The sequence below is a fragment of the Fundulus heteroclitus genome, chromosome 4 (genome assembly GCF_011125445.2).
Source record: "Fundulus heteroclitus isolate FHET01 chromosome 4, MU-UCD_Fhet_4.1, whole genome shotgun sequence".
Classification (NCBI taxonomy): Eukaryota; Metazoa; Chordata; class Actinopteri; order Cyprinodontiformes; family Fundulidae; genus Fundulus; species Fundulus heteroclitus.
Genome location: NC_046364.1, coordinates 24,709,838 through 24,727,944, shown reverse-complemented (window position 1 = coordinate 24,727,944; position 18,107 = coordinate 24,709,838). Strand labels below are relative to the sequence as shown.

The 18,107-nt window shown below is 39.6% G+C and overlaps 1 protein-coding gene across 7 annotated transcripts in view; it reads right to left on the bottom strand.

Moving 5' to 3' along the window:
* The window catches only part of mtss1lb (MTSS I-BAR domain containing 2b), an 83,836-nt gene that overhangs the window by 21,215 nt on the left and 44,514 nt on the right, over window positions 1–18,107 (bottom strand). For 4 of the 7 annotated variants that reach the window (XM_021315984.2, XM_021315987.2, XM_036136291.1 and 1 more), the window contains exons 4-7: window positions 6,121–6,205; window positions 4,680–4,771; window positions 3,180–3,254; window positions 1,642–1,650 (exon numbers count right to left, since the gene is read on the bottom strand). In XM_021315984.2, the coding sequence (XP_021171659.2) occupies window positions 1,642–1,650; window positions 3,180–3,254; window positions 4,680–4,771; window positions 6,121–6,205 (261 nt within the window). The remainder of the gene's footprint in view (window positions 1–1,641; window positions 1,651–3,179; window positions 3,255–4,679; window positions 4,772–6,120; window positions 6,206–18,107) is intronic. The other 3 variants (XM_021315986.2, XM_036136292.1, XM_036136293.1) reach the window with 1 other exon arrangement.

Below are 18,107 nucleotides of genomic sequence, written 5' to 3'. Positions count from 1 at the left end.
TGCAGTATAGTTTCCTTGAATTGTGCAACTATTCGGGGAATTATAATGTTCAAATAATATAAATACATGGTAAACTGTTTTAAGATGCGTCGCTGTGGCAAAATTAATCTTTATCCAGACTGTTTGATTTCAACGCTGTCAAACACTGTAATCCTCTGAGAGTTTAGCGTTATAGGCAGTTACAAGGGAGTCTGACAGTGAAAGCACCAGTAGGGTTGTGTGAAGCCCATACCAAGGATCAGATCCATCAAGGCTTTTTCAAATTCCTAGTATCGGAGTAGCATCTGCCCTTGATGCCTGTTTTTTTGTCAGCTGTTTACTATTTTGTCGGCAGTAATGCCAACAAACGGCCATGAGTTACAGATCACTGCCTATATTTGTCTGCACAGCTTGCAAACTGCATTACGGGCTGTGCACATAACTTATTTTGATCTAGAGTCTGGGTTTACTCTGTCTGTTTTCTCTATCTATCTATCTATATATATATAATATATATATATATATATATAGATATATATATATATATAGATATATATATATATATATATAATATATATATATATATATATATATATATATATATATATATATATATATATATATATATAATATATATATATATATATACTCCCTCGGGTTCTTCATCATAACCTATATTCCCGCTCCTGCATTTGGGTCCCTCAAACATCCACCATTGTGGCAAATGTTAAAAGCAATAAACCTAACTACACAACTAAATAAAGTCCAACACATGACTTAACTACATGTTTCAGTTCAGATAGTTAGGAATGAATGATAAATATGTCGTCAGAACATTACACCAGCTTCCTAAACCTAGTTAACCCCATACTAAGCTTGCCTGTCACTTAGACCAAAACATGTTTTTGTCTTGAAAAACGGGAGATAAAGTCTTATCCAGAACGAGACATGTAGACCATGTAGTACTGCTGGAATGTAGTGTGGTATTTTATTTGTGTCCCAGGATCCATTGATTATAGTGACACATTACACTGGGACATAGTATCATTACACTCAGACTGCTTCTAGAGGGCGCTGTATGGGTTTGGTGCCCTTCACTCACTGCTAGATGGGCTTTGGGATGCTCCAGCAACACTACTGCACGGAACACTATTCCTCAACTTGTCATGTCATTACTGATGTCCTTTGGTCCAGGTTCAGACCTGTCAGCTCCTTGCAAATTAGATTATTTACATAAACAACACTTGTCTGCCTGTGGAGTCAAGACATCAAGTTAAGAAAATTCCTATGATGTTTGAGGGCATGAAAGACAGAACATGAGGCTAGGTGTTCAATTAAAAGGTAAGATTTTAAATTTGATCAGCTTCATGGCAACCTTTCTTTTACCTAAATCCTGAGGCTTTCTTTTGTAGGCAAGAGAGTTTAAATGTGTCTTTAAAGTGGTTGCATTAGCGATTAGAATTAGACAAAATGACCGCAGAGTGTTAATTAAATACTGCAAACTATTCTCTGAGTTTTAGATGGAAGGGTTATTCCATCCCTTTTGAGGTCTAATAGCTTGTTTCATTGCTCACCTACAGCAGCACAAAAACACATCAAAACTGCTCTCACGTGGGTCAAAGAAAAACAGGCAGGATAACTAAGAGACAGGCCGATACTTACCCTGCATCTCTATTACAGGGAGACAAATGCCACAGGGACGGAGAGACACAGAGACGGTGGCAGGAGAGAGCGGGAGGAGGACAGCAAAACAGAAGCAAAATTGGAGGGGAAAAAAAGAGAAAAGGGGAGACAGAGAGAGAGAGGAGGGGAGAGAGCATAAATAGCAGAACTTATCGTTAAGGTTAGTACAAATAAGCCATCACAAGACAGCCACGTTGCCGCAGGTTAGAGCAAAAAAATAACACAGCAGCAACCAAAAATGAGTCCAGAACCAATGATATCACCATGCTTCTGCTGCGTCATGGCTCACGTACGACCGCAAAGCACTGTTTCACAATCACTTCACACACTAAAGCCCAGTACGTAGATCTTCTTTACTTGTGCATAGCCGTGGTTTCTGCTGCTGATAACTTTAGAAAAGATTTAAAATCCAAATTAGTTGAACTAGTGTCTTAACTTCTGAGTGAATAGTCGACTATTATTTTGTCCAAAGCAAATGAAAAACTAAAATTCCTGCCAAATGGAACTTAAAAGATTTACCACTTCTTACCGGATTTACCGGTCTCTCTCAGAATTAAGGCTCCTCTGCTTGCTGTGTTTCTCTGCTGTAAAGTTTAAAGCTGGGAGCTAATATACCTTCAAACAATTTCACTGCAATGCTAAGCTTCAGGGTCTTTTCTTCTTTTCTTCCTTTGTAACATGGTACTATTTGTTGTTTGTACTGCTTGCTTAGAACTTTTCACCAAATTTGAACTATTTTTGAATTGTGGGCAGGGGCCACACAAAATCAGGGGTTACAAATGTTACCAGGGCCATAAATTGGAGACCTCTGATTCACAGCATTAAAATTGTACACACCTTGTTTCTTGTCATACTTATAAGAACCAATAAAAATATATACATTATTATTATTATTAGTAGTAGTAGTAGTAGTAGTAGTAGTAGTAGTAGGAATACAAATAATAATTCTATAGGGCAGCAATGTTTTACAAAAATATTATTTTTACAGAAATATACTACAATGTACTATTATGCATGCTGTCTCCAGGAATTTATTATGCATACAGACTGCATGTATTTAGAGTAAATATACATTTTAATATGCAGTCCACAGACATTTTGTATTTTATTTATCTGTTTGGCACCCACTGATGTTGGTACTTCACTGAGGAATTACTGTAGGTCACATCCTGAAAGGTGCATTACAAACAACTGTCAGTAGATGGCAGTATAAACCAACTATTCATTTCATTCAAACTCAGAATCACTTCAGATGGAAGGTTTGTAGTCTAGCAAAAGATTGTTGCTAAAATGTCAAAACTGATCCAATAATAATATAATTACAATAATTTATTAATTTTTAGGCAAGGGGTCTCTCAACCACTTTTTAGTGGGGAGATCCCTCAAAAAGCATTAGTGGGGGAAAAAAACTGATTTCCAAATGCCTATGCAACCACAACACAGAGGTTACCCATTAACATGAATACTGTGAGCAGTGACTGAGACAAGAGCTGTAGTGCCCGCTTGGTGACGGTTACCTTTACGAGCCTTCTTCTGCAGCTTCATGGTGTCGGATGACTTCTTTTTGATCTCGTGGCGTGACCTCTTGTACTCTTGAAGGAAGAGGAACAGAGATGCTCTTACGGAGGAATGTAAAGCCTCTGGGTGAAATTATACTTCCTTGAAGTTCATGTTAACTTTAGCAGAACTGATTCCAGGAACTGATCCACCTTTTCACTGCTTTAAAGGCAAAGCATCACTGTATGAAACACACTAAACACTCACACATCAGAAGACTCAAAATACGGCCATTCCATAAAAAAATAAACAGAAATGGTTAGGGAGAGGTAAGAAAAAAATCAACTTTGGAAATACTGACTAATCACAATAATTTGACTAATTTTCTATTTAAAAAAAATTACTTTGCATACTTTTTGGGGGGGTGGGGTTGTTTGTGTTCTCTGGTTGTCTGTGTTCTCATAAAACCATGTAAAAACAAAGATGTGATGAGCAAACAAAATTACCGCTTGGGCAACTTATGGTATCAGCAACATCTTCACCTAAAGAGGTTCAGCTGCTGTGTATAAAGCTGCAGGGCACTCTAAAAAGTCCTTTGTACAGCACATTTTGAGCAACAAAACAATTCAAAGTGCTTTACATGGTAATAATATAAGAAAACTAATAAAACGTTTATTGCAGTGGCATAACAGAGGCAAGCATGGAAAGTTTGGACTACAGACTGAAACTGTTTCAGTTTATAGTTTAAATAGATCAAAGGCAGCATTCAAACAAACAGCTTTTTAACATTGATGTAAAAGAACTCAGGGTTGCAGCCTTTTTGCAGTTTTCTCAAATCCACATAAATTGAGCATAAAATGTGAACGCTGTCTGATCGACTTTTTAGGTAGACCTATGAAGACTCCGCTGCAGTAATCAATTCATGTAAAGAATTGATTCGTTTTTCAAGCTCCTGCTGTGACATTAGTTCCTTAATCCTGGAAATGTTCTTTTGGTGTTAGAAGGCCAACTTTTTGATTGTCTTTAGATTGCCTTTGAAGGTTCAGGTCTGAGTCCATCACCACAAGGCTAAAAAGATCTCAGGCCTGCTCGGTGGTCACTAGCTGTAATAACTGAAGACGTGTGCCTACTCCTGATCGCTCCTCCTATGGTCCAAAAATAATCTCCTCAGTTTTGCTTTTATTCGCACTCATTTGTTCTATGCATCTACTCAATTATGCAGCTCTATGTTAAAATCTCACCAGGTGGCTATGAACCCATTCAAGCATTATGTTAACTTATCTTGTTGTTTGTTATAATCTGAGCTGTTTGTTATAATCGGAGTGGCTGTGTCGGATTGTCCCTCTTCCAAAGAATGACAGGTTTGTCTAAAGAAACTGACAAAAATAATTGTATGAAAGCATCATCCAAGAATGACTTGAGCCAAACAATCCAATAGAACCTTGTTTTCTTAAACGTCCTGGATCAAAACTAGGATCTTTGGGGTCCATGGACACCTTCACCTGGGATTCATGCTTTACCTTTGGCATGATCCTTATCCAGCTGGTTGGCTGTCTTCTTCCAGTCTTCAATCTTATCCTGGAGAGGAGTGATCAGACTCTCCATCAGCGCACTGGAGGAAACACAGACATAGAGCGATAACATGCATCAGTCAAAGTTTCATAGAGACAGAGACCAAGTATTTCCACCTGTCTAGATGCATTTATTCTTAACATTAAGCTATTTGCAATCTTCCAAGTCTCACTGAAGATGATACAAAACACTATTGCTTTAAAGTCTTGTTCTAATATATTATTTTATAAGGGTTATTAATTCTAACAGATTGCAGATAGGCAAACAGGAATTCTTATGCCTTTCTTTCAACAATGACGTTCTTATTCCCACTTTCCATCAAGGCCAGATTTCTGTCCTGTCAACAGATTCTCCACCTAAGTTGCTGATCTATGCAGCTCTTCCAGAGTTACCATGGTTGTTTGCGGCTGTTACTCTGAACCATTTTAGGTGGATGTCCATATCTTTTTTTTTGGTTGTCCATCTTCAAATGATGGATTGCACGGTGCTCAACGAGGTGTTCAGAGCTGGGGATGTCCATTTATATCATAACTCTGCTGTAAACTTCTCCACAGCTTCCCTGCCCTCTCTGCTGTGCTCCTTGGTCTTCAAGATGCTGCTTCTTCATCAGTGTTGTCCAACTGAGGCCTTCACAAAACAGGTCATTTTATATGGAGATAAAATTACACACAGAGGCACGATGCAGCAATGGTTTTTTCGAAAGGCAGTTGGTTTCCCTTGATTTTAGCTAGGGGACTAAAAACAAAGCCAAACTTTATGATTGAATGTAAAAGATGTTTACAAATAAAACCTTGAAACTCATGTGTACGTATCGTATTACTTAAAACTTTTATGGCTTTTATTATCATATTAATTTTTAGTTAGTTTGTTTCATTATAATTCCAGTAAAACACATTTATGTCTGGGGTTGTAATAAGAGAAAGTGGGGAAAAATTTAAGGGGGCACCTTTGGGTAATCAGCATTACAGCAATCCTTTGGATTGATTGGGCCTAACTTTTTTGGCATAACTATGGCGACAGATAATCATCACCATCATCAGTGCAATGGCTTTTTGTTGCGGAAAACCCATTAAAAAGAATGCAGAATGAATATAAAGGAAAACTGTGGTCAGAAACAGGCTCTTTCCTGGTTTCCTGAGTGGTTTAGGCTGCATTCCAGTGGTTGTATTCGGATGCAATGCTTCAATTGTGGAGTGGGTGAGCTATGTAGTTAACACAATTCATTCAGCAGACACGACAACAGCACAAAACATTTTTCTACCAACAGAGCCTTTAAAGAAGGTTGACTTCCCAACAGCCCTGATGAACTGTGTATGACCAGCAACACAAGTAAGGGAAGAAAACACAGTCAGACACAGTCAGAATGGAGCCGGAAGTAGTGTGTCTCACTTGGTGAACTGGCGAAGTTTGGCCTCGATGCTGCGATGTCTCATGCACATCCTGGTGAGAGCTGAACCAATGTCTCTGGTCGCCCCTGGAACGGGAAACGCAAACTGGATTAGAATGGGACACACACACCTTGAGTTCATTTTTAAGCCTTTCTATGGCCTAACTCTAAACTTAAACAGGTCCTCGTTTTACATCAAAGTCCTCACTTTACTAGTAAAACTTGCAAACATGTTCTTGCTCAGCTACAAGTGCAAGAACACACACACACACACACACACACACACACTTGTCTTGGTACAGTAGTGAGGGCCATGTGTTGACTTTAGGGCTGAACGATTTTGGTAAATAATCTAATTGCACTCTTTAATCTTAATATTGCGATTGCGATTTATTGTGATTATTTTTTTTCAGTTTTTTTTGTCATGTCTTTTTAAACATATACAAACAACCAATCAATATGTTTCATTGCTGTGCAGATTAGGAGCTAAAAGAGCCGCTGCGTCTCAACTCGGAGCAGAAATGATTGCATGTTTATCATTTATTTCAACCAAAATTGCGATTTGATTTTGACTTTTCTCTGCATTAACCACAAGCAACAAAAATGGCCTCTAGATAAAGATGTTTGTAAACGAGGACCATTTAAAACAAGAACTTTTAATGTTTTTATTAATCAGAATATTATTCAAGAGAACAGCTTTTAATTGATTTGGACATCAATCCTTATTGAACATAAAGTGCAAACAACAAGCAAGTCTATGTATTAAACTGATTGACCAGAACTTAATGCTATGGTGAGATTCCTGAAAGTTTCTGGTAAAACAGTATGATTATATAAACTCTAAAACAAGTAATGAAATTAGATTATCTCACTGCTGCAACTGTCTTCCCTTCCATGTGGAGCAAACCCACTTTAAACATTTTACTGACACCTAAAGGTCTGATTCACTAATTATTACATAGCCAAAAATTGCTGACCTCTGCAATTTGGAAATTGCGTTTATTTAAATTGTGATTAGATTGCAAATGCGATTAATTGTTCAGCCCTAGTTGACTTCCACTGAAACTGGATTAGAATGGGACACACACACCTTGACTTCATTTTCCACCCCTTCTATGCCCAAACCCTGATATTAAACCCACCCTAACCATAACCTAATCTCAATTCACACCCTAGTCCTAAATGCATAATACAAAGAAAGGATCGTAAAATGTTTCACTTTGTAAAAACTGTCCTCACCATGATGCTGAAATGGGAAAAATGGTGCTTGCTCTGATGTCTGAACAGTAGCACATACACAAAGCCACACACAGATGCAACAAAAGTATTGTACTGTTCGCTTACCACAAAAGGCCTGTTTTAGATCCACAGATTACAAATCTGAGGTCAGGCCTTGCATTAAAGTTGTTAGCACACTGTGTAAAGAAAAGGCTCGTAAAATTGTTGCTCCTTTCAAACAGACAGACAACCAAAGAGCTTTTGTTTCCTTTTATACTGAGCCAGCATTTACACAAGAGAGAGACCTGCCTCTTGGAGACACTCCACACACTCCTGGCTTCACCCAAATAAAGTAGTGTCCCGTGTCGGGGCGGCTGCACCCAGAGACCCAGTTTCATGTGAAGCTAACCTGTTACTGTAAACACAAGGCTATTTTTGGAAAACAGGTCTAGATGGAAAAAGCTGAGCTGAGAGTTTGATTCAGTTAGCTGATGGCAGAAACTGCTGACTTCCTAACAAGGTGCTCTGACCTGCAGCTGCCACAGTATCATGCCAAATTTAGTTCTTGTTCAGAGTTAAGGCTTATATTGTGTACAGCCCTGGGACGATAAACGAATCCATAGTTTATCGTCTAAGTTCTGATTACAGCAGCCAACTGGTTCCCCGCAGTTGTTCTCAGTTCTGCGTGCTGAATTAAAATTGGACCCACAGCAATGCTTTTCCCTGATTAGCAAGAGGTTTTTACTTACTGCAACATTTCTGAAGACAATAATGCAATGGTAATAGGATCAAGCATCTATTAACTAAACTACCAACTTTCTTTTTACACAATATAGTCACACAGTAGGCCTACTTTCATGTTGTTAGTAGTGTGGCAGCTTTTACCCTGATTCACTTAAAACGTCTTAAAAGCTAATGGATAAAATACCTTTACCTATCCACAGAGCCTCAGGTGTACTTTGTGTTTAAGGATGATACGCAAATGTTAGCATGCTCAGAGCCAGAATAGAAGTCCAGTTGTTTTATTTTTTAAGCTTTTTTGGGATTGATGATGACCTAGATGACATATGTTCTTGAATGTCTTTTTAACTTGTCAAGGCCGAAGCCAATACACTTTACGTTGGTGTTCAATACTGACAACACTCGTAGGTTTGATCAAGAAGAAAAATCACACAGATTAAACAGATTACAGTTCATCAGTTGTGATTTTTAAGGTCAAGTGTATCACCTGTCTAAAACAAGACCTAAAACAAGACCCAAACACTCACCTCATATTAAAGGAAAAGTGATTAGGATCTAAAGGCTTCAGCAAGGCTTAAACTCAGCATGAACTAGAAACTGCTGGAGCACCAGGGCCACTGTGAGTCAGTTTTATTTCACCACAGACTGAGAGGTAGTTGACCAAGAAAGAGTCATCTGCTCTAAAATCAACACCCCCAAGCTTAGCCCAAACTTGCTGCTGGATAGACCTATGAAGACTATGCTGCTATTGCCAGCACACTCAGAGCCCAAACCAAGATTGGTAAATGGTGGTTCAGAAGTTGCACAATTAATTCATGCAAAGAATCACAGGTTGTTGGAACAAGATTAAAACCATTAAGAATATGAGATTAAAATAAATGGACATGTAAGAAAATGTATAGGCAAGGGAGATAACCTGTATATTATCTATGGAAAATGAACTAAAAACTTGAAGTTTCCATCTTTGCTCTTGAACCCAATCCTCCAGAACAAATGCCATCTGACTAAATGTGTCATTAGGTGAAAAAAAGAATGAAAGATTTGTCCACAATGACAAAAAGTTTAAGTGATGTCAGGGAGGCAAACAAACAAGAGCACTGTACAGAAAGTCAAGTAAGGTGGAGGCAGCATCATGTTGTGGGTCTGTTCCGCTAGTACTGCAGGTACAGAGCGGCTCTATTATTTTACAACCTCTAAACAACAGATAAATATTGGGCATACTCGAGTGTTGCATTGAACTTCTCAGAACCCGGCCTTAATCTGAACTTTCACTGACACCAGGAAAGTTCTCTGGTCCGCTTGTTTGGTCCATACCAAAAGTGGATTTTTTTTATTATTATTTTGTTTGGTGCAGTTTGCTTTCACATTGTACTTTTTGCAAGTTAATAAAAGTTGTAAACAAAGCGTGTGATGAGCGTTGCTTCCATTGGATAGAAATGACCAAGGTGGGACGTAGCACAGTTCCAAAAATGGAGAAAACTATTATGTGAGTCTTGCGTGAAGTGCCTCTGTTTTGCATATGCGTGCTGTTATTACAGCTGCTAAATCATTTAGAGCACCTCATTCATCACAGGTTTCAAGACATTTTATTTCTAATTTTGGAACAGCGACTGAGAACTTGTCCTGCAGGCCAAAGGAGTCCCAGAGCATGCTGGCAGCAGAGTTGCTAAGAAACAGGTATGATTTCAGGACTGCATTCACTGCTACGGTGTCTTATTAAGGCTAAAGAGGTGTATGTCTAATTGTGGCTGTTTCATATTCACACCAGAAGTGAATCGCACCAGAGTCCGTTTGAAAGCGGACTGAGACCTCCTCAAAAAGTGGGCCTCGGTTGGGTGGTTTGGGCTAGACCAGAGTTCGTTTGAGTGTATTCAGACCTCTATAAAGAGTCCGGACCAAAGGAGGAAACAAACTGTGGTCCATTTATAGCGGGCAAAATTTAGCAGGAGTGAATATCCCCTAAATAAAAATGTGTGGGCTAAATAAAGTCCTCCAATTCTGCAAAGAGGACTGTTTGAATACAAAGACAGAAAGGTTACAAAACCTTGTTGATGGCTAAAAAAAGGCATGCGGTCGAAGAATTATTTACTGATTTATTGGTCATTTTGCCCAATATTAGTTGGTATATGTGGACGCATCAGAGCCTGTAAGGATAATTCTGACCATGTCTTAAATAGAGGAAATATACAGCAACCACTCTTGATTGAATAAAAAATCTGCAAAGTTGTACGTTGTACTCGAAAAACATAAGATTCAAGTGAATCAATAGAAGGCCAAAATGTGTATGACAACATTTACCAAGAGCATATGTGAACATTAGACATAGACTGGATATCAAACCATCACTAGTAAAGAGCATAATTTATTCTGCAATCGGCAACACTCAATAATTGGTAGGTGTTTCTCTAGAAATGTTGTGATGTTCTTCTAAATAATAATGTATTCATATTAAGATGAGTTGGGAAAAAGTGTAAGTATACATGTATAAAAAATAAGTGTGCATTCTGTCATGATTTGGGTTTTTGTTTGCTTTGTTTGGACTTTTCTGGAATTATTAGTTTCCACTCCCCTCAGCCAATAGCCATCCGTCATCATCCAATCAGCTCAGTCCACTCCCCAGTCACTCAGCACCTGATCAGCTCCACCTGTAGCAATCACGTAATGTCAACTCTGCTCACCTGTTCCTCTGCCTACTTATACCTGCCTCAGTCATCCACTCACTGCCAGATGGGCTCATCTTGCCTCATGTGCACTGCTGCCATTCTCTACCAGTTCCTGTGTGCTCAGCCAGTTTGACTCTTCAGTTCTGTTTGTGTTCCGCCCTCACTGATGTAAGCTGCCAGTGCCTGCGTGCTGCACAAGTCTGCTTAGTTTCCCTGTGAGTACCAGCTGCTTGCTCTGCGTGTTCCGGTGGTTCCTCAGTCCACATCGTCTATTCTGGTTGGCTCCTGCCTTCATCACTGCTTTGGTCTGCCATTGCCTGCAACTCCTGCCCTGGTTCAGCTCATTTCCCTACCTGCATCTTCTGATTCCTGCCCACGCCTGCCTCCCTGCCTGCCTCGTTTTGCCAGTATTCAACCTTTTTTCAATAAACCTTTTAACGTAACTCTGTGTCCGGTTGGAATATCGGGTCATTTAAGCACTATTCCTAACAGCCTTCCAGTCATTGCTTGTTTTGCATTAGTTAGTGCAGAGACACATGTCTTTCTTTGCTGTATTTATTTGATAAATCATCATAAATCCTGAATGCCTTGCTCATTAGCACCTCAGAAATCACTAGTATAGCCATTTATTTTCCACGCCAGCTGGTTATTTAAAACAGCAACTCTCTGATTAAAACCACTGATACCCTCACTTAAGCTACCACAGACCGTATGATACCACACACACACACACACACACACACACACACACACACACACACACACACACACACACACACACACACATTTAAGCTGTGTATTTCTCCCATCCTGAGAGAAATCCTTCTTTCATAATTAACAAATTCTTCCCTCTTTCCTCTTGTTCTACCCGGCAACCGCTCCTTCAGCAAAACCAGCCTCCTCTGAATACAACAGACATGCTAGGAAGTATTCACCATGCCCGCACAATAAGTGCGGGCAGCTCTAGCAGAATTGCGATCTTTGTGTGTTGTAAAAAAAAATCCTGATTTGCTGTGATTTGAAATCCATGAGAGGGATCTGCACACTGACACGAGGAGAGAGTGATGAGGACAGCGAGCTTGTGATCGTTTACATTGAAGTAGGATGACGTGGAAAAGAAAAGAAACAGGAAGAGTTGGAGATGGAATAAAAAAGCATGAGGATGAGAGGAGTCGTCTTGCACATTTTAATGAGCTCACTGCTGGAGTGAGAGCCATGGGACCAGAGCTACAGCCAAGTGTGTGTGTGTGTGTGTGTGTGTGTGTGTGTGTGTGTGTGTGTGTGTGTGTGTGTGTGTGTGTGTGTGTGTGTTTGATCTCTGCATTTATGATGGTACTCTTCCTGTTTGCCTGTCTTTACCAGGCCTCTCAGACTCTATATGAGATAAACAACTAAACATGAACACACTATTCCCTTCTGGTGCTACTGTGTGTCCATGCAAGTCAGTGCTTGATGAGGACCAATACAAGCTACCGTGACAGAAATGCACTAAAAATACTGAAACCATAATTATTTGATTAGATTTGTTTCATGATTACTAGAAAAAAAATCTATTTAACCCAACAGACACCTTTTTTATGAGTTAACTGGAAATTACATGTTGATATAAAGTGGACGACTGCCGTGGTTCACTTTACATTCTAGTGAAACTAAAGAACACATCCAACTAAAATGCACTCAGACAAAAAAAACAACAACTCATTAAAGTTATGTTTCCCTTTTTAGGAAGAATGCCCCCGGTCCCCTTCCCCTTTTTCCACTTTCCTGCTTTTCAGTGCTTCCTGCCTGAAACTGACCCACCCACACAGAGTCCTGTATTGTGCTATGATTAATACTCCTGTATACAGAGGTATTAGAAAAATTTACTGGAAAAGAAAATAGTCTCTACAGTAATCAGGATTATTGCTTTCACCTTTGCACTGTATTTATCCAAGGACTTTTTATCTGTGAGAAAATAGTATCTGTAAGATGAGTTATGCAAACCGATGGACAGAAATACAAACGGTGCTTACTTATAAATCCACCAGGGTATTTTTTTGTGAAAATGAGAACCTTTTAGAAGCCTTGTCTAGTATTGGCATAGTCGCGCCGTTTAAAGAAGCATAACAGAACTGATTCGACTGGACTCTGACTTGGCAAACTAACCATTCATCCCTATCACCTAGCAACTGACTTTACTGACAGGGTTGTTACAGTTTCCATGACAGCGCAGATCTTGGCCTGTTGCTAAGGTGGGAATCAGGATGTTTGTTGCTAAGGTCAAATTGTTGGGAGTTACAGAAACGGATGTCTATGCCGCAGTGCCACAGAAGAAGGCATATAGAGTAGAGCGCTAGACGGGGCAGACACACACCCACACAGGCATACAGGTGAATACGTGAACAAAATCACTCTGTACAAGCTTGTCTGAGACATCGGTATGGTGATAACTCCAGACAAAACAGCAGGGATAACAATATAACATGATGATAACTTTCAAAAGTATGATTATTCCCGAAGTGAAAGTTTATCCACTCTGTGTCTGCATCCGGAGCATCATAAGCCATTATACAAGGGGCTCTGCAAGTCACCTAATATCTGTCTTTTAGCAGAATAAGAACAATGTAAAACTGACTGAAAGCAGTCATGAGCCCCTTTAAGCCCCATTATTAAGCTAAAAATGCCTTTCTCTCATCCCAGTTTAATGTTTAGCAATTAAATAAGTCTGGGAGAGGAAGATGAAACAATAATAATAATTCAACTTTATTGATCTCACAATGGAGAAATTCACTTCTGCATCTTAACCCATCCCCTTGGGGAGCAGTGGGCTGCCACTGTGCGGTGCAATTGGGGGTTAAGGGTCTTGCTCAGGGACCCAGAATGGCAGCTTGCAGGAGCTGAACTCAGAACCTCTGGGACCGAAGCTCTGTGCTCTAACCACTAGGCCACCACTTCCCCTTGCTGTCCCACAAACCAAATCTGGTGTGTGGTTCCTCACGAAACCTTACCAGAATTTGCATATTGTTTCCGTTTCAAGTGGAAGTTTTACTTTGAAATTTTCCCCAAGGTGGATGTGTTTTACTTTACCACCATGTCTTACTTCCTGTCTGACTCATGACTTTCCCATCAAATTGATGCGTAGGTTCAACAAAAACCGACCCTGGTCTATCTTGGCCGGATAGTCAAAGACGCAGTCGCATGGAATTGCAAGCCCTGTTTGCCTCAACATATTGTAATTGCTATGGACATCATGCAACCCATTTTTCTGACAGATTGAATGCCAAATCGAATCCAAGGTGTTTTGGCCGTCAAGCTGGTGAGACCTGAACTTGATTATTTGATTACTTTTTTGTGAAAACTGAAAGTTTTGACATTTCAATAATTTTATGGCATCTGGACCTCCTCAGAAACAGATAAAAATAAAAGCAGCAATATTTGAAGTAATTAAACAAACTGGAATTAGCAACCCTGACTACATAATTGGTAAAACTTTTTGTGATTTGCTAAAGTCATTTGTGGAGATATTAGGTTGTTTTTTTTTCCAAACATGTTATTAAAATCTTAACCCATTTGATGAGCTGTATGAATCATTACACTCCTACTACTAATGCATACAGTCTTTATTTTATCATGGAGACAACACTGATTTTATTTTCAGGCGAAAATAAAATCAGAAATACAAAGCAGAAAAACAGTTACCATTTGAAATGGAAAAATAAACACTGAGTTAAGAAAAAATATTTTTCTCTGTCTTTTGGTACCATGTGGTGAAGAAAGGGTTAAAACCCGAGAAGGTGAGGCTGCAGTTACCAAGGTTACAGGCAACTGCAGCAACCACCATGACACCTACATCAGTGCAGTGACACAGCAACAATACAACCCTGAGACTATAATGAAGATAGAAAAATAGAGAGATGTTGAAAATGGGGGACTGATGAGAAGATAGATTAAAGAAACGAGGACTGGCTGAACCGCCAGTCCCACAGGGAGAGAACTGGTGGATTACACAGAATTATTCATGAGCTCTACATATTTCTCTCACCATCAAATCTGAGATAGTGTTTCCCAGACAAGCCGGCAGTCACTGATTCTGGCCAAAACAAGCTGTTTCTAATGCAACAGCATCTAAAATATACAGACTGAGCAGTTCTCCAATAAGATCAAACATAGCAAACCTCCAATACCACATGCTGAAGGAATGCATTACACTATGAAACATTATACTGAAGCAGTAAGTCACAACAGCTTGAGGTTTGGAAGAAGTCTCTTTTAGGATTAATCTTGTGATATTTGTTTTCTGTCTGCCTGAACCTGAAGACTCCTTTTAATCAGATAGGACAAGAAATCACACCATCAGATCTTCATAACCCTCGTGCGTTGCTGTAACCATTTAAAACCCTTTTAGCTGTAGGACCGTAATCAGGGGCACTATTTTTAGAAAAGAGGCTAAGCACCGCACCGATCACTTTTATGCAACACAGCTGTGATTTGCAAAGTGGAGGTGTCCAGACTAACAGCTGCTGTAACATGTTGCGGGGCTTAAAATGACTGAGCTCAAACTTCAGCTGGGCCTTTGAGTCAAAGTTCAACCGCTCGGGAACAGCACAATCTCTTGTCAGTCGCCGGTTCCTCTGGGAGAAGAACACTGGAGTACCCCAAACACACAGACTACAAAATGTCAGCTTTGATGTCGGACCCCGGCAGACTTTGAAGGTCCCGGTGCAGGCAATTACTGTCGTGACACATCTCTCTTTCATCATGCCAGGATGTTAGGCTGAGCATGGACAGCTAATGTGACAAATACTCCTTAGACAAAACAGAACATTGTTGCTCTGCTCTATAGTTTTACACTGATGAGGCAAACCAGAATGACATTCTGTCCAGTAATGTTCCCTTTCCTGCAGAAACACTGCGACCCATTCACATATGGAGTCCACTGGACCCCTGAAGGTGTTTTAGTGTCTGGAGGTTACATAAACCGAGACTCTACAGTGTACTGTGCTATCTGGCACTAAGATGTTTGCAGCAAATGTTTCAATTAACATCACTTCATTACTTTAATGCAAGGCAGGACTTTCCTTGTATAATTTTATATTAAACGCTCTCTGACTTCATGGGAACACATAAAATGTGGTCAGATAAACACAACCGAGAAACTGATTACCAGTCAGCTCAGTTGAGCTTATTTTTAAAATAGGAAAAGTTCCAAAATTACAGAATACTGGAAGGTTGTGTGTGTTGAGGTGGACATGAGTGTTGGTGTTAGTTTTAGAGAGTACATCAGTCACTTTATTAAGCTATGTATATATAAAAGTCACATTAGGTTTAAATTTAGACACTCAGTCTACATTAGCTACATTAATACTGTTAAACAGAACCAGTTGGTTTGACAACTGTAAATCCATCATTGTATTAATTATCATAACGGGACATAGTGACAAAAATGAGAAAACAACAACAAAATAAAACTAGTAAACAAGACAACATGAAACATCCCCATTTGGTCACATGGAGAAACTACTACCTAAACACGTGTGCATTCAATGAATGAATTCAATTCATATCTTTATAACCCACCTTAAGGTTATGGAAAACTGTTCAACTGAGACAAATATTGGTAACAATAGACTCTCCCTGTGGCTCTACGCTTCTCCAGGAGTGAATGCTGCTTGTCAGGACTTTGAAGCAATCAACTGGTTTCCTTATATAGGACATTTTTGACCAATCTGTATAATCTGATTGATTTTGACTTTGTGAAGTGCTTCAAGATGACATGTTTCATGAATCGGCGCTATATAAATAAAACTGAATTGAATTGAATTGAATTGAATTTGGGATAACTACTTAGCTGTAAAGAAATATATCAGTATTTCTGGACTTCAAATTAGATTATAAAAGTTATTCTGTGTGTGTATATTATTCTTTATAGGATGGGAGGTGCAACTCTTCTAGCATTATGTCTTACTGTTCTGTCTCAGTTTGATGCCTCCCTCTCCGCGCTATGAAACCTGGACACAATTCCTTTTATGGACAGAGATGCTCCATGAACAACCATCCAAACAAGTTGACGTGTCAGAAACGCAGACTTGGAAGTTCAGAAGGAACTAACACAAACAGAGTGTTCCCTGGCTGCATGTCAATAACCCCCATGTCGACATGCATCAGCCAGCAGTGCACTGAACCCTCTGATCTCCAACGTTATGGACATATTGCATCATCCTAATTGAAAATCTTTTACTGCCGCTACATTTTCGGACCTGGTGAAATGGTCTACTTTATATGATAAAAAAATAAAAAATCACCAAACCTTACAAGAGCAGAAGTTACCAGCAGTACAGTGTTAGCGCTGCAGGACGACAAACACAAGTCGGTAAACAATATGGACATCAAATAACTTTCTTTAACATTGGAGTCAAAGTCCAATGCCAGACAACGTCCTCCTCCATCAAACACACATGACCCTGGAACCACTAAGATATGTCCTACTGTAGAGCAATGGGTCTGCTGGTGTAATGGATTAGAGTGGCTTCAGCTGGGCCTGGGAAAGCATGCACAGTCTCTGGCTTTGATAACAGATGCTTTACGTCACACTTCGGCTACTTACCAAGACACACACACACGCAAAAGATACAGACCTAAATAGAGATACACAATCCCTCCCTGGAGACCACGGTGAGGATGAACTACAGGCCTCCAGACAGGACATATTTCCTGAAAAGTGGTGGGTTGTTGCCAAACGACAGCTTTCGATGCTAAAAATAACGACACGGAGAGCAAACTGCCTGTGACATCATTCTAGAAACCGCACCATTAACTGGAACATTGTATTTCTTTTATATAACTCTACAACTACATTTCTAACCTTTCATTCTGATGTTAACCTAGTACCAAATGTTCACCAGAGCTGCTGTTTGACGCTGCCGTAGGTAAGGGTGCTTCTGCTCTGCGTCGGCTGTAGAGTGCCTGATTCTCCAAACTGTCTGCACTTCTTAACCTCTCAAGGCTACATGACACATGATCTAAAAGAGCTCTCCCTGCTCTAACAAAAGCTTTTTGCATTACGCTGGAGTGGAAGCTTTTCAGTGTAACACACTTTTATTGTTTAGCTGGCACGTGCTGGTATCCTGCAACACTGAGTCTGTCAGCTGAAAAAGTTACATGCATTTTTTTATTTAATTTGCCTTCATACACAAAGACTGGAGGGTTAACATTAGTAGCAGTGATACTTTCAAAATGTTTAGCATTCTTACCCATACATTGCTTAAATAGCTCCACAGTAAGTATTTTAGTCCAAAATATTATTTCTCTTTGAAAAAGCAGGAATATTTGGCCAGAACACTGTCCTGTCTTCTTGTCTCAGCCCTAAAAACCTCTAAATATGGCAGGGA